The 15,919-nt window shown below is 38.0% G+C and overlaps 1 protein-coding gene across 2 annotated transcripts in view; it reads left to right on the top strand.

Moving 5' to 3' along the window:
• The window catches only part of ASXL3 (ASXL transcriptional regulator 3), a 76,200-nt gene extending 64,246 nt beyond the window's left edge, over nt 1-11,954 (top strand). For both annotated transcript variants that reach the window (XM_083187447.1, XM_083187448.1), the window contains one exon: nt 3,582-11,954. In XM_083187447.1, the coding sequence (XP_083043573.1) occupies nt 3,582-7,088 (3,507 nt within the window). In that variant the 3' untranslated portion in view covers nt 7,089-11,954. The remainder of the gene's footprint in view (nt 1-3,581) is intronic.
• Nucleotides 11,955-15,919: the final 3,965 nt, after the last annotated feature.

The raw sequence follows: 15,919 nt of genomic DNA, 5'->3' as shown, positions 1-15,919 counted from the left end.
CCTTATTGCTTTGTAAGGATATCAATATACCTATACCAAGCATGTTTAAATTGATGTAGGCCATGCACCTTTTTTGTTGCCCTTCTTTGTACAGTCTCAAATGTATTTACATCCTTATGGAGATATGGCCTCCAGAACTGAACACAGTGCTCTAGATGAGGTCATACCAATGACCTATACAGTGGCATTATTACTTAATTCTTTCTACTGGATACCTCTCCCTATGCAACCAAGCATCTGACTTGCCTTCTTAATTGCTTTGTTACTTTGTTTACCTGCCTTTAAGTCATCTGAAATAGTGACACCTAGATTCCTCTCCTCCTCAGCAGTTTCCATTCTAGTGTCATTTATACTATATTTAGCATTTGGTTTTTTGAGATCCAAGTACATTATTTAGCATTTTTTACATTAAACTGTAGTTGCCATGCTCTTGACCATTCCTCTAATCTAACTAGATCATCAATAATTTGTTTTACCCATCTTGGTGTGTCTACCCTGTTGCATACCTTTGTGTCCTCTGCAATAAGGCATATTTTACGCTCCATTTCATTTGTAATGTTTTCAATAAATATATAAAAAATCACTGGGTTAAGTACAGATCCCTCCACTGGTAACCTTTCCCTCCTGTGACTGCACTTCAGAGCTTTTTTAAAGAGCTCTGATCTTCTTATATGCCCAGCAACAGCCTCACACTGCTAATTATACCCCTTTTACACCAAAAATCCCGGATCCAACCGGCATTTGGAAGAAGGATCCAAGCTGGGTCGGATCCGGGATTTACACCGTTAACACTGCGGTGCCCACCCGCAGTGTAGACTGAGGCGACGCTTGGAGATGACATTATCCCATCATAATTTCCCGCCGGAAACACAGATCCCCATGCTGGGACAGCCCAGCACCAAGGTAGGCTGCTGAAATGTCCCCAGGTCCCCGTGCACCCCCCCTCAGCTGTAATCCGGGAGGTGAATGAATGCGGCACACAAGCATCCATTCACCTCTTCCGTTGCCACCGCTGCAGACTATAGCAAATAGCAGCGCAGGCTGTCTGTGCCCCCCTGTCCAACCTGTGGATGCTGAGGTCCGCAGGTTGCACGTCCCCCATTGATGTAAATGGGAGCCGAGTCGGATGACCTGGCATACCCATTTACACCGCCCTCTACAGAGGTGCTAACATGCTGAACATCTCTCCCTTCTCCTTCAGTTTGATCATCCAACAAGTCTATGATAACGGCAGCATTTATAGTCCGGAGTTTTGGATATTACAGAAGATACCCTAAGAATTCCCGGTAGAAGTCCTATGTAAAGGACACGGCGTGTCCCATTTACACCGCCATTGAACCGCCGAAGACCCGGGGTTTTGCGGAGGTGTAAAAGGGGTATTACATATACTGTAAATCTTGTCATTCATTAGTTCATGAGGAAAGACAAATAATTACATTGTTAAATTCTTAAGTTTCAGCCAACAATGCAATTCATTAAATTAGATCAGGAAATTAAATGACTTCTTTCATAATCAGGTGACAATTACTATTTAAACCAGGAGATTTAAAAAAGTCTATGGGTGTAGGTCTTGCAGTTAGTTTAATTTAATTTATTGTGAAACTGCGCTTTTTATATATTTATAATGATGGAATAACAATTTATTTGCCTGAGTCTTTGAAAGCAGACTGTTGTGATCTTTGTGTCTTTTCCACAATGCACCCTGGCAGAAATGCAAAATCTGTCTCATTCTATCCATTTATACAGAAGAGCCAACAATGTTGGAATGTCACATATCAAAATATATTATTACGTATAATATTTTAGATCTTTTTGAAATGTGAAAATCCTGCAGATTTTCTTTTGTATTTGTCTTCATCATTAAGGACAATTATTAAATGAAGAAGAGGCCAAACACCTCTCACTCTTTGTATTTTCTAAATGCGGTCACTGATGCTCAATCGTTTTTCATCAATACATAGTTCTCATTTTATGAATTATTATAAGTAACCCTCTGATTTTTGAGTAGCAATTCACTGAATCTCTCTGGTTGATTATATACTTATGTCTTCTGGAAAGAGTCATTTAGTTTTTAGTGATAATTTTTTCAGCCCGGTGGGAAATGTATGTTATTTTGTAGTGTTTAAAGAACACAAGGTCAAACTGATCTTTTAAGTTGCAAGAGCAATGTAGAGATTTATTGTTAAAAATAGCAGTGGATTGAAATCCATTGTGACTTAAATGTAACTCTAGCAATTATTATCTTTATTATCTGTATAGTGAATATAAAAGCCTGGTTTATACAGTATGTGGGCTAATGCTTAAATTATTATGAAAAATACAATATATCAGAACTAAGTGGTATTTTTGTAAATAAAATATCTGTAAAATTAATCAGTAGGAAAGAGAAAAAAAAATTACCTTATTTGCATAAAAATTTTAAGAAATGACAATGCATTCCATATATTTTATATAAATTAATGTTATGGCCCTTGTTTATTTTATTCATTCTACTCCTCCACTCCAAGTAATGTATTACTATTATGTTTTATATTCAATTGACGCTGGATCCATTCTAAAATCCTTTTGACGTAATGGATCCGGCATGCATTTATTCAATGCATTGGCCAAATTCGGATGTCTGATTCGGCCACTGATTGATGCTCACCCAGCCAGCGCCGGGACTGGGTGAGTGCATCGCCGGGAGGCGGCACAATTGCCTGGGAGGTAGCGGGAGCCAGGATGGGTCCAGGTGAGCTGCTCTCATCTGGCCTGGTGGTGGAACAGATGAGTATTGGAGGCGGCGGACAAGAGGACGGCTCTGTGTAAGCTGCTGCTGCTGACCGCCATCCTCCCTGTCTCAATCAGACATCTTTTCATGTCTGATTGAGATTGCCAGAAACATGGCCATAACCTTTCGGTTTTGGATGTGTTTTCATCAAAAGCAGGTGGATTAGAAGATATTCTGTCAATCCATATGGTTTTCGGCAGGTTGGAACATTTCGACCTGCCGGAAAAAAAACAGCTAGCATTGAACAGAACAGAACCCCTTCATTAAATACCCCTCAGTGTGACCATTTTCAGTGGGCATGGCTTCATATAATTCGTATTTCCAATCATATTTTTCTGTCAAATAGAAGAATTGCCTTTTGCATTGGTTTCACTCCCTGAAGCTGTATTTTTATCTATGTTGAATATTTTTTTTAAATCCACAAAGTACTATTTTATTTATATACTGTAGCTCCAGCATTCACATTCCACATCATATTCAGATAATGATAGTTGGTCCAATAGGTCAGTGCAGTTTTTATTGTTTTTTTTTTTTTTATTGTTCAGGAGGTAACTTCTTTGTGTTCAGCATACCTGAAATTACAAACTGTGGGAGACTATATGTGTAACATAATAAAACAAAATTCTGTGCAAATATTATATAAATTGAAATAGGTAATTATAAAACAAACAGCTGAATAATAGTCATATCATGTGTAGTACAGTACTGTTTATAAAACATATATAAGGGAAACAAAAGCACATCTGAGAATTGTTAACTTTTCTGAGTCTGTATACAATACTAATGCTTTTCATATGCCTTGTTATTGTAGATCCAGCTGTCAAAGATTGGTCCACCATTCATTATAAAAAGTCAACCTGCCCCCAAGCTTGAATCCAAGATTTCTTCAAGTACATCTGTTAGTTCAGGGAGGAACACTGGCGCTAGAACCCTTGCAGATATTAAGGCACGAGCTCAACAAGCCAGGGCACAGAGAGAAGCAGCGGCTGCCGCAGCCGTGGCTGCTGCAGCGAGCATTGTTTCTGCAGGTGTTGGAAGTCCTTCAGAAAGCAGCAAGACCAGAACTTTGGCCCACATTAAAGAACAGACAAAGGCAAAGCTGTTTGCTAAGCATCAGGCAAGGGTCAGTACGCAACAGACTACTAGAGATGGCAAAACAAAAGAGGGTCTTCCAGCGAGTGATGTGCCAACTTCTTCCGATGCAAAGGTTGAAGGTTCTACTGGTGTTATTATTATGAATCCAAACTGCAAATCTCCAAGCAGTAAGTCCGCCCTTCATAGAGAATTGAATTGTACTTTACAAAAATCCTTCAGCTCTTCTACATCGTCTGAAACAGATTCTGATGCATCTGTGCACAGCTCCAATGAAAATATTCATGTGCCACATTCCAGCGACAAAACTGTTACATCTACCTCCACTGAAGATTGCAGTGTGCCAATGCGTTATAGCAAAAATTTAGGTTCAATGTCTGTCTGTCCTTCTGCTGATGCGCCCTATACAAATTCACTTGAAAAATCTGCTGTTCTAATGTCTGTTGACAGTGAAAACACTACATCAACTGTCTGTAACACTAATATGCTTAACCCTGTTAAGGAAACAGACATTCCTTTCATAGCTGTCACACCAAAATGCACTGATGACACTAGCAGTCATGTATCCATAGTAAACTCCATGGTCCCCGAGTCTGCTGATGATAAGCGAGTGCCAGTAACAACCAGTAATGTTAATTCTTACACCACTGTGCCAATTTCATCCACTGGGAGCAGTTTGCCAAATCCTCATCTAACTAATTCTTTGGTGAATTCACTAAACTCCTCAGTTGTTCCAAGCAGCATACACCCTGATCAGTTAGTTATGCCCACATGTGAACAAGAAGAAAGTCCTGTAAATGTCTGTCCTTCTCTACGAAGATTATCAAACCAAGTGGAAATTAGACTAGATTCCCATGGCCGGTCTTCTGTTCCGGTATACCCTCAAACCAGGAAGGATGTGAGCTCCGATTCCTCCCTTAACAAACTGCAACATGAAAATTTAGATAAGAGCTCTTGTAGTAATTTATTTGGTCCGAACAGTAAATCACTGCCTACTGGTTTAATGCATATGAATAGATCTATCCCATGCAAAGTGATTGTTGATCACTGTACAACTCCAAATTCCACTTTCCCTTTCAATACAGAAAACGTAGAACATGCAGATACTCAGAATAGGTTTAGTAAAATGGAATCTTCCATGCAAAACAAAGCATGTCCCCAGGTGTCTGTCATAAGCAGACAAGAGAGTCTCATTAGTGAGAGTGCTGAGCACCTGTCCCACGTAGACATCGCTGTTGGCTTAAGCAGAGATGACAGAAATAAGGCTGCGGCTTGCTCTGGCCTTTTGGAAACAGCGTACCTGCAGCAAGAAAAGTTAAGTAACTCCGCTCCTTGCCAACAAAACTTTAATGAACAACTTCATTGCACTCCTTCATTTAAGTGTGGGACAGATAATATCAACTCTGAGTATATTCCAAATAATAGAATATGCTGGAGTGAAAAAGAACAAATCAATGTTGAAAAAGTAGCCATCAATCATTTAAATACACACAAGCACATAGATTACTCTGAAGAGAACATTGTTGATATAAAAAGTGAACCTGGAAGTTACCAACATGTGTCAAAACTTCCTGTAACAAATAGCATTCCTATCAAATCAGAGGCCCATGATCCCGGAAAGTGCTTTGGGATGGATACAGAAGGATTTTCAGGCCGCAACGCTACTCCCCAAGCAACTGATGCGGAAGTAGGCATGTCTGCATCAAAAACACCACTTGGTGTTTCCAGAGAAGAACCTTTGTCATTGACCACAGATCCTCTGAAAAGGGTTACAAATGCAGCAAGCGCAAGCTGTCGGCTTTCATCTGTAGAAGCCAACAACCCCTTAGTAACACAGTTGCTTCAGGGCAACTTGCCTTTAGAAAAAGTTCTCCCTCAACCTAGACTAGGAGCCAAATTAGAAATTAGTAGGTTCCCTTTACAGACTACCTCTGTGTTTAAAATGGCCTCTGAAAACTCCTGCTCCCCTACCCCTGATGGCAAAGGCTACCCGCTAGGTAGCCTAAATCCTCTGCAAATGAGAAAGCGTGAAAGTCATCCTAAGAAAAGAATGGCAAGGAATGTGGGTGAACATGCTCAGATTAAGTGTGAGACTGGTAAGCTTCCTCTGGACACTGATGCAAACTTGTCCTCTTGCATGATGGGTTCGAATATGAACCCACTGGGACAAGGGCCGGCTTTTAAACAGGAATGGATGAACAAGCATGCTGTTTCAGGCAGGATTTCTCACAGCCCAGAGATTAAGCAGCAAAAGAGGCCACTGCCCTCTTGTAGCTTCCAACAAAATGTATTTAATGTTGATAAAAATGGCGGCTATCATCCAGAAGCTAGTACCTCACACAGGCAGCATTATTACCAAATGCCCATGACTCAGCGGGGTCCAGGTTCTACAGTATATATGCCACCAGCTTCTGCAAAACCACAGACTGGTAACAACGCATTTGCGTTCAGTAGACACCCTGAGCAGAAGGTTGTGGTTGAGCCTAATGCACCATCTCTTTCTCATAGAATGGGTAATTCTTATTCACCAAACATGTACATTAAAGAAGGTGAGGACCTAGGCAATGCCCAGCAGAATTTGCAACATACATTTTTAGTACATCCTTCCTTATCTAATTCAGACGTCCCTTCTGAGCAAAAGCAGCCAGCAGTTACTATGGAAACCACTAAAAGACTTAGTTGGCCTCAGCCTACAAGCATCTGTAGCAATATAAAGTCTGAGCCCATCTCATTCGAGGATGGTTTGAACAACAGCTGTGAACTGACCATGAAACAATCTTCCTATGAGCAGAGCGAAGTCAAAGAACAGTTAAAAGCATTCGCCTTGAAAAATGCAGATTTTTCTTCCTATTTACTTTCTGAGCCACAAAAGCCTTTTACTCAGCTAGCTGCACAGAAAACACAGACACAGCAGCTGCCACAGCAGCAATGTGGGAGTTATCCAGCGATTCACTTTGGTAGCACAACCTTCAAAAGAGCTGCATCTGCTATTGAAAAGTCTATTGGAATTTTAGGGAACAACCCTAAGCCTGCATCTGGACTTGGAAGTCAGAACACAGCAATCCCTGCACAGAATTTTGCTGACAGCAGCAGTGCAGATGAACTGGAACTGAAGTGTTCTTGCAGGCTGAAAGCCATGATTGTGTGCAAAGGCTGTGGAGCCTTTTGTCACGATGACTGCATAGGTCCTTCAAAATTGTGTGTAGCGTGTTTAGTTGTTCGGTAGAGACCGAATCAAAGATGGAGCGTCCCTTTACAGCCTACATTTCTATACCAAGAGCAGTAAAATGTTTCCATTATTTCACAGCCCTTTGTTTTTTCTAAACCTACCGATTTCAGTGTTAAGTTTCATTCTCGAACTTTCTAGAGGAAAGATTTCTCATCACCCTTATAATTTATTCAGTACCGGTTTATTAAGGTGAAGCTTTTGTGCTGTTTAATTTGTGTTCACAATACAAATATCTGTAATGTTTCTACAAATTGTTGCCTCTCTGTTTTCAACTTTCTTCGGGCCTGGTTAACACAAGCTTTTAGAAAGCCATGATTTTTTGACCAGTAAGTCATTAATCTGCCTGATGACGGGAATGATTAGTGAAAGCGGTTGCCCTATCACATCATAGCGCTTCCGCTGTTAAAATGCACGCATTGCTTTCCTGGTCACAAGGTCTCATTGTTCTAGGATGCCTGTGTTACCCGGCCTGTACGTGTCCTTTTTCTGATTGTATAATATCCCAGGAAAGTATCCTTAGGATACCACATAAAGGATGTTTGGGTGAAACTTTAGTTATGCCAGCTGTTTGTCTACTTCCCAGGGAAAGTTTATTTTGTGCATGTGGAGGATGAGCCAGCCCATGACTCGGTTCTTCACAGTATATAAATAGCAGTTTGGCAAATAAGCATTGCTTAATATTGATCGGAATATGCATTGCTTTTAAATGCACTACTTTATTTTCAGTCATTTAGCAATATTTGGGATAGAAGGTGTCACTGATCAAAGTCCATTATCAGAAAAATATCCAGTGTGCTGCCTACTACCAAGTGATATGAGGTCTGAAGTGATTGCTTGTACATTACCATCTAAATTGTGTCTGTATTTAATACTGTAGACCTATGACGACTTGTCATCATGTTGCAGGCAATGTTACCATTATACTGTAGGTGTGCACAATTGTGTCATATCTCTTTCATGGAGAAATTTGCACTGTGTTTCTCAGCTTGGGAATAAGATCTGTATATTTTGTTGGTAGAACTTTTCCTGCTCACCAGGGCATATATTCTACAGTAGTCTTTTTGTTCCGGGTCTTCCTGTACTTGCTTCCTACAGCCTACATACTGTACACCAATCATCTCTCCCAAATATGATAAGTGGTGTTCCTCCTAAAGGCTCTCTCTCATAGGACCTTATTCAGGTCCGTTCGTTAGGACCCCTTCGTTCGCAAGGGGTCCGATGGTGTGCATATGCCCAGATGCAGGGTGCGCGTGGCCACGGTGAAAATATTGTTCGCTGGGTGCACACACCCAACATTGCGGGGAGTGGGGGGCCAGGGTACTCGCCCATGGGAATGCCCAGCTTTTTATGGGCATTCCCATGGATATCGCCTGGGACGGGCAGCTGACATCACCGGATGTGCATGCATATATAAGTGACCTGACAGTCACTTTATATATGCGTGCACACTCCACATCGTTCGACGGTCGTCGACCATTGAAAAGATGTGAGCGGTTCCCCCTGGCCTGCGAATGGATGTCTATATGTAAACCATCCATTTGAATGCCTTGCATGCAAAACCACGGTGCGAGGAGGGGGGGGGGTGGCGGGAGACCCTGAATTTGCAGTGCAGGCTATGAATTCGCAGCCTTGCGAATCAACCAGAATAACCCCCATAGTCAGGAGCAGTATTTCTGTGCAGCCCCGTAGTTCAAGAAGACTCGTCTAGTCATGTCGTTAGAGGCTGAATAGAGTGATTGAAGCTTTAGTGAGAACTAGAATGAGTTCTACTAAGATATGAGCCACAGTTCAATACAGAATCAGGTAGAGGGAGGGGCTTCCAGAGACTCCATGTCCTACATTAGGGTGAAAGTGGGGTATTAAGTTATAGTCATAAAAAATACATCATTTTCTTTTTTTCTTTTAGTGGGTTGGGAGAAAAAAGTTTAAATTTGTTTCTTTTTGTAATCATGTTTATTTATATAATTATGTTGTGTTCACCTGTAGCCATTTATACAACAACTGTAGAAGTTCTAATGAAGCAAAGGCAGTAGTATGTTTCCAGTTCCTAAGTGACTATTTTGCAATTTAACACTAAAACTTGCCAAGTGACATGTTTCTATGAATTATCTAAGAAGTTCTGCTTCCATTACTAAGCCTTTGAAAATGTGCCATTAGTAATTTATCCAGCACAAACTGATACACACTCATTTTCCTCTGCTGCACCTACAGTAAACTATACTATAATTGTTTTGCCCCACTGCAGAATGAAAGATTTGGATTTGGTACAAAAAGCCCATTATCTTTAAGACCTACATAGTGCAAGTGTGCGGTAAATCTTACATATCAGCATTTGCTCAGGTGCACCTAGTCTTACATTGAAACATACAGATGTTGCCACTTACACCTTTCCGTTTTTGCTTCATTTTGCACTAGATACATAGCACGACTAAAGCTGCTCCTTCATGTGTAGAGATTGGATGGTTTCTACAAAATAGTTTCCTGCAAAAGTTTTTCTAGAAAGTAGTTGATTAAAGTAGCAAATGTTACAAGAAGTGGCTAAATTGCAGAGTCAATGGCGTGCCAAATGAAGCCATATGGCTAGATTTTAGGAAAGGTGTATGTGGCCACACTGCCGGGACTCCTCCATCTTGTCCACACTTCTAGCCAGGGTCTCCTTATTCCTTGCCGCTGTTAGCTGGGAATGTTTACAAGGTAACTAACACTAGATAAAATCAGGGTTTTCTGTTTTGGCGAAACAAAAATAAAGCCCCTTTTCCATTAATGGCTACACAAAAATTATGGAAAAAAAGAATTTCTGAACACTAAATAACTGACTATGCTTAGCTCCGTCTGGTTACAGTATCCTGTCTCGGCTGAAACCGTATCTGTGAACAGCACTTTATGTATTATAGTGCAATGCTGACATCATGTGGTCATGTTGCATTCTGATGTACAGATTATTCTTCCCAAGTGTTTCACATTACTACAGGATATTAGTTTGCCTTGAAACATGGACTCGCTTGTGTAATGCATAATGTGCACGATCAGTGCATAAAACTTTTCCCATAATATGTTTTTAAAAGAAAAATAAAACTCATAATGTACATTTCTTAATCATAGTCCATGTAGTGGAGGCAAATGTCTATTGCGGTAAATGCATTTATTTTATTTTTGTTCAGAATATTCTGGATTATACATGCATTTTCTAATTCGTGGACAAAACATACATTTTGATATCCGATATTTATTTTAGTCTTCAATTGAAACAAATTGGCAACAGAGTATGTTTCCTGCTTTTTGCAGTTTACTCTCCTTTTATTTCTTGTCTTGTTAATTCTTTATTTAATTAACTATATTAATACTGTTGCTTTTTACTCTTGTCATGTGCTTTTATAATTTTATTTTTATTTCGTACATGGGTGTTACATTAATTTCCATGTTAAAGTATTTGGCTTAAATTGATAACCTCATATGTTGTCTTTGTATAGGTATTGTTTTGATTTTGTATGAACGGTGTCTTTATATTTATTGACCAATGGAATGATATGGTGTGTAAGTAATTTGGTTATTGATAAACATTTAAAAGTAAAGGGAACTAATCAATTTATGGGCATATTCTTAGAGGTCCAATATAATGTTGATATTCATTTGGTTGGTGCTTTAGAATAAAACTGATGCATAGGCTGCAAATATGAAAGGGCTCTGGCCTTAGAAACACACACACACACACACACACACACACACACACATACATATAAAACTGAGTGAAAATGTTTAAATCCTTTTGTCAAACATTATTTTATTGGTCTGCAGCAGTTCTAAATTATTTTCATAAACAGATAACGTTTTTATTGACCATTTAAGGAACATTTTTACTAAACGACGAGTTATGTGGTTTTATGTTTTTATTTCTTTTAATAAACATTTTTAATGATATGATTTCTTAAATATAGAAAGAAAAGCTGCTTATTTTCAACATATTGGGCTGTTGTGTCCTATACCTGATAGTAATTGTTTAACTTAGTTTGTAGATTACTGTATCATTGTACTGTTAATAAGTGTTCTGAAAGTGCTTCACTTTGTTGCCATATTGTTTTGGGATTTTTTTTTTATTTTTTTTTTGTACTGATGTAAAATATTTTCTTCTAGAAAACAAATGCGCCTTTTTCTCCCAACACAGGGTTTTGTTTTTCCCACTATTTCTGAATGTTTACACATTTGCTATAATGCCTCCTTGCAAGAAGTATTAAACAGCAGTGCAGTTATACTAATGGCAGGTTCCTTTTTGTGGCCCTGTACTGGAACTATCTGCAATGCATTGCTGGGCGATGCATTCCTAGCCCTTTACTACAGCGTGATATTTATTCTTGTTAAACTGTTTCACTTTCACAAGAACAAGCATGCTTTTGCCAGCTGTTTTCCCAAATCCTCTAACGCCTTATTTCCATTATACAGACCAAGGAGAAAGAGTTTAGCAGTGTCAGATACGTCTGTAGCATAAAACATCCCTTTGTTTCTCCTACCAAAGAAAATGTTCTTTATACTACAACCTTGTTAATTGTTTCATTTGTTTAGAAAGAGTTAATTACTATCAGAAAAGCAAGTGTCTGGCAAAACATTGCTATCTGACAACTTACATGACAGTACCCCAACTTTTTGTTTTTGCTTTTTTATGTTACAGTATTTTTTTTTAGAATTCAGGGATTTTTTTTTGTGTTAATGGTGCTTGTATAATTTTTCATTGCCTACAGAAATGACTGCTCACAGTTCTATAACATATATATCACAAATAATGTTTTCCCATTCCTTCATTCTTCATTAAGATAAAAAAGGTCTTCTACAGCAAATATTCTGAAGAAAATAAAGAAATTAAAATATGAATAGCTTGTTGTTGTTTTTTTTAAATGACAATAACATGTGCATGTTTCATATTCACGTTGTAGTGAGTTTTATAAGAAAACCCAATTACTGTATACCTCTTTTCAAATATGTGATCCAAGAATTTGTCAGGCCAATATCCAGCAAATTCCATGCCTCAGCAACGACCCTGGTAAAGAACCTTATTCGGGGGCCAGAGACTTTGTACTAGGTAGTTTGCAAAAATAGATAAAAAAATTTATGTTTATGCAGATCTGTTCTTACCTGTTGAAATACAGGTAAGAACAGATCTGCATAAACATAAAACTAAAATTGTTATAGTTGCATTGTAGATTTTAACTTTGGGAATAAAATGGTCGAAAAACAACAAACCATATGAGCACATAATTACATTTTCATGCTTGTGACTCAACACCTAATGTGGCACCCACATTTAAGCTACACACAATACAATGATTGGCAGATTTGGCAATAATTGTTTAATCAGCCAAGTTAATTATACCGTATTAATGATTGTTTCAATGTTTTGCAAGAACCTTGGACAAATCTTGTGCACAAATACGACCGTTAGATTTTCTGATCTGTCAAACAGGGCAGAATATCTCTGATATTCGACAGTCCGTGTGCATACTCAATAATCTGACCTTATGTTAAGGTGTAAAAATCGGTTAGTGTATGGGTAAATCTAGTTTTTCCCAATGGTTGATCTCCTCCAAAATGTGATGATTTTTCCAAAGATAGAGTCCGATTCAGAACCATGCGCCAGATCTCCATTTTCTAGAGATCTGCACATGCGCCAGTATAACCTTTTTATAGGTATCAGCAGCATATTGACTCAAGTTCCATATTCTCCTAATATACCCCTCCCAATAACCTGATGTTTCTACTGATTTCAGCTCTGGCTTCACGATCATTTCTACTTGAACGTTGCACTGGAAATGACATCCATACCGCAATCAGACATTTGTATGTGTGTGTGTGGGGCATAATCTGAAACAGTGTAAGAAGTGCTCTGTTGCTTCACCTGTGGCTATTTCTGTCTCCCTCATTGTACATTGTCTCTCAAAGTCCTGTCACCTCCACCTTAGGAATATTGCCAGAATGCGCTGTAATCTTCCAGAGGATGCTGCGAAAACCGTTATGCAAGCCAAATCTCTTGTTTTTAAGCCTGCAGCCTCCTACTATTTATTCCCCCCCAAGTCCTATATCTGGCCCAATCGATATTGCCACTGAAAGTATCTGTGCAAATACCTACATATATACTTAAGAGTTCATATGACTCCTTCTTACCTACAGAGCTCTGCCACTTCATACAATCATACAAATTTCATATCAAAACCCTCTCACTCTTAGATTATTTCTGATCTGTGCCTCTTCTGTGAGAATCCTCTCACACCTGCCTTTAAAACTTCTTTACGGACCGGAATTCACTACTTATTCCGATTAGCATTTTCGAAAAGCTTTGACGTTTTCAAAACACCTATAGTGCCCACACTAATGAATTTCATAATTATGAAACTCTTCTCTGTTTTTTTTTTTTTTAAATATCTTTTTATTGAAGCACTGCCCATTGTACAATATAAAAAATAAACATATGGAACAGTGTCGTATATTTATTTGTTTTGCATATATGAATATGCAAATTGTTTCACAAGCAGAAGAAATGTTTGAATACAGATATATCCGTATTCATTTAATACACAATATTTAGATTGTATAGATATATTGAAAAAGCTCAATCTTGTCACTCCAAAGTGTAACAGTTGGGATGGATTGCAGTCTATTAATCATTTCATAAATACCATGATGTGTCTATCATACTATCATGAATCTGTTGCCTTATGTCCACAGATAACGTTGTAATATAACTTTCCCATATCATGACAATGTTTTGGCTTTGTAGTTCTTTGTCGAAGGTAACTTTAACCCAATCCATTCTGAAAATATGGAACAACTAATATTTGAATAAAGGAAATAAAAATATAAAAAAAATGGATATCCATTCCTGCAAGATAGTTTTACGAGCCGCCGCACTAATTGCCAAAAGGAGATGCCTTCCACCCACAGAGACCCTCATCGCAGGAAGAATCATACCCAATATGGCCCATTTTGCTGTAAAGGGGACATGGTTAAGTAAAAATGTTTCTGTATATTGTTAATTTTCAGCCAAAATCTTCTAACTATTGTACAGGACCAGAAGCAGGCTCTGTGAAAAATATTGAGAAAAATCTCTACATACTGTACATTGAGGACAAGGATTTACAGGATTTTATCAATGTTGCAATGATATCTTTCATTTCATAATCTGGAAACTTGGGTAACCATTGTGAAATCCCTTTTGTGGTAGCAGAGAAGTCCACAATGGTTCTAAAGTGTTTGTAATAGCAGAAAATGTATTTTTTAGATATATTTTTTGATTAAGGGGTGTAAACAAAAAATAATTTATTGGATTTTCCCAGTCCTTTTCTGATGTATGGACTATAGACATGATATAATGTACATCTTTGTTATATTGTCGAACATCAGGAAATTCTGTTTCTCCATTCCATTATGGTTGTTGCAGTTTAATCCTATTGCCATTCCATATGAAATGTCTAACGTGTTTAACACATTGCCGATCTTTTTGTGTATATATACAGTTGGGAGGGTTTTAACACAATTGCGCTGCTAAGCAATAATACCACTCTGAGTAACGGCTTGTTGACCAAAAAATAACACTGGACACGATTAATAGAATTATTAGTTTTTATAGAAATATAAAAAGGAAAAACCTATATAAATGCACAATACAATTATAAAAGCACCTAAATAATCTAAAAACATATATGGTTAATTGTCAAATAAACAGGTGTGTGTCCAAGGTTTTAAATGGGTTTTCCAATAGTATAATTGCTCAAGTCAGAATAGTGCTATATCCAGAATATATTGTATAATTATTTGTTTATGAGTCTGTTATTCAACCCGCAACAAGATGTTACTGATGCCAATTAGCATGTATACGGAACATGCACTAGGTGGAAGGCAGTTCATCAATAACAATGAAATTTGTAGTATATATATATACAGTGGTAAAATCTGTATGAGATACATTAGCATTGGGAAGGAAATAATTTAAGATAAGATTAGATAAGATAAAGTTAAAATATTCCAACCCTCAATTTCATCATAGATTTGTTTGACGGGATATAGTTTATATATAGTTGCAAGAAAAAGTATGTGAAACTTTTTGGAATTACCTGGATTTCTGCATAAATTGATCATAAAATGTGTTCTGATCTTCATCTAAATCACAACAATAAGTAAAGATATGCATTGCAGATACAAGCGGATTTGAAACCTACAAGAGTATATAATCTGCGAACGCAGTGATCTTGACCACCTATGGGCCCACAGAAATACCTTTAAAAAGTATGTCCGTTTCTAAGATTTGTATAAGAGTGTTGATTGCGAGATTGAATAATAGAGGTGAGAGGCGACACCCCTGATGAGTTCCCCGATGCTTTTCCATTGAAGAACCACATCCACACTTCAGCATACAGTAAGTGGTGTTATGGGGAATGTGTATAAATATTTAATAAAATTAATAAAAGATGCACTGAAGCATCCGTTTCTGTAGAAAAGAGAGGAGTCCACATCACAATATACAAAGATCTCACAGTGATGAGACTTAACAAAATATTATGTGGTTTGGTCAATGAGGACACGGCCACCACTACTAATGTCATTCTAGTGCCTTGAAGAGCGTGCAGGCTGCAGATTAAACCTAATTGATGAGGGGTAAAAGGGTCCGGTAAAATATTCTGCAATTGCTCTGCCATTATTTACGCTAATAGCTTTATATCAGTGTTAATTAAACATATAAGAATCCAGCAACTGGGATTCCCTTTGTGGTTTTTGAATTAATACCATAGTTGTGTTAGTCAAATGTAGAAAGGGAATGTGGTTATTAATAAGATCATTAAATAAAT

The sequence above is a fragment of the Crinia signifera genome, chromosome 5 (genome assembly GCF_055691185.1).
Source record: "Crinia signifera chromosome 5, ASM5569118v1, whole genome shotgun sequence".
NCBI classification, from domain to species: Eukaryota; Metazoa; Chordata; class Amphibia; order Anura; family Myobatrachidae; genus Crinia; species Crinia signifera.
Note: the sequence above shows the minus strand (reverse complement) of the source record. Positions and strands in the feature narration are given on the sequence as shown.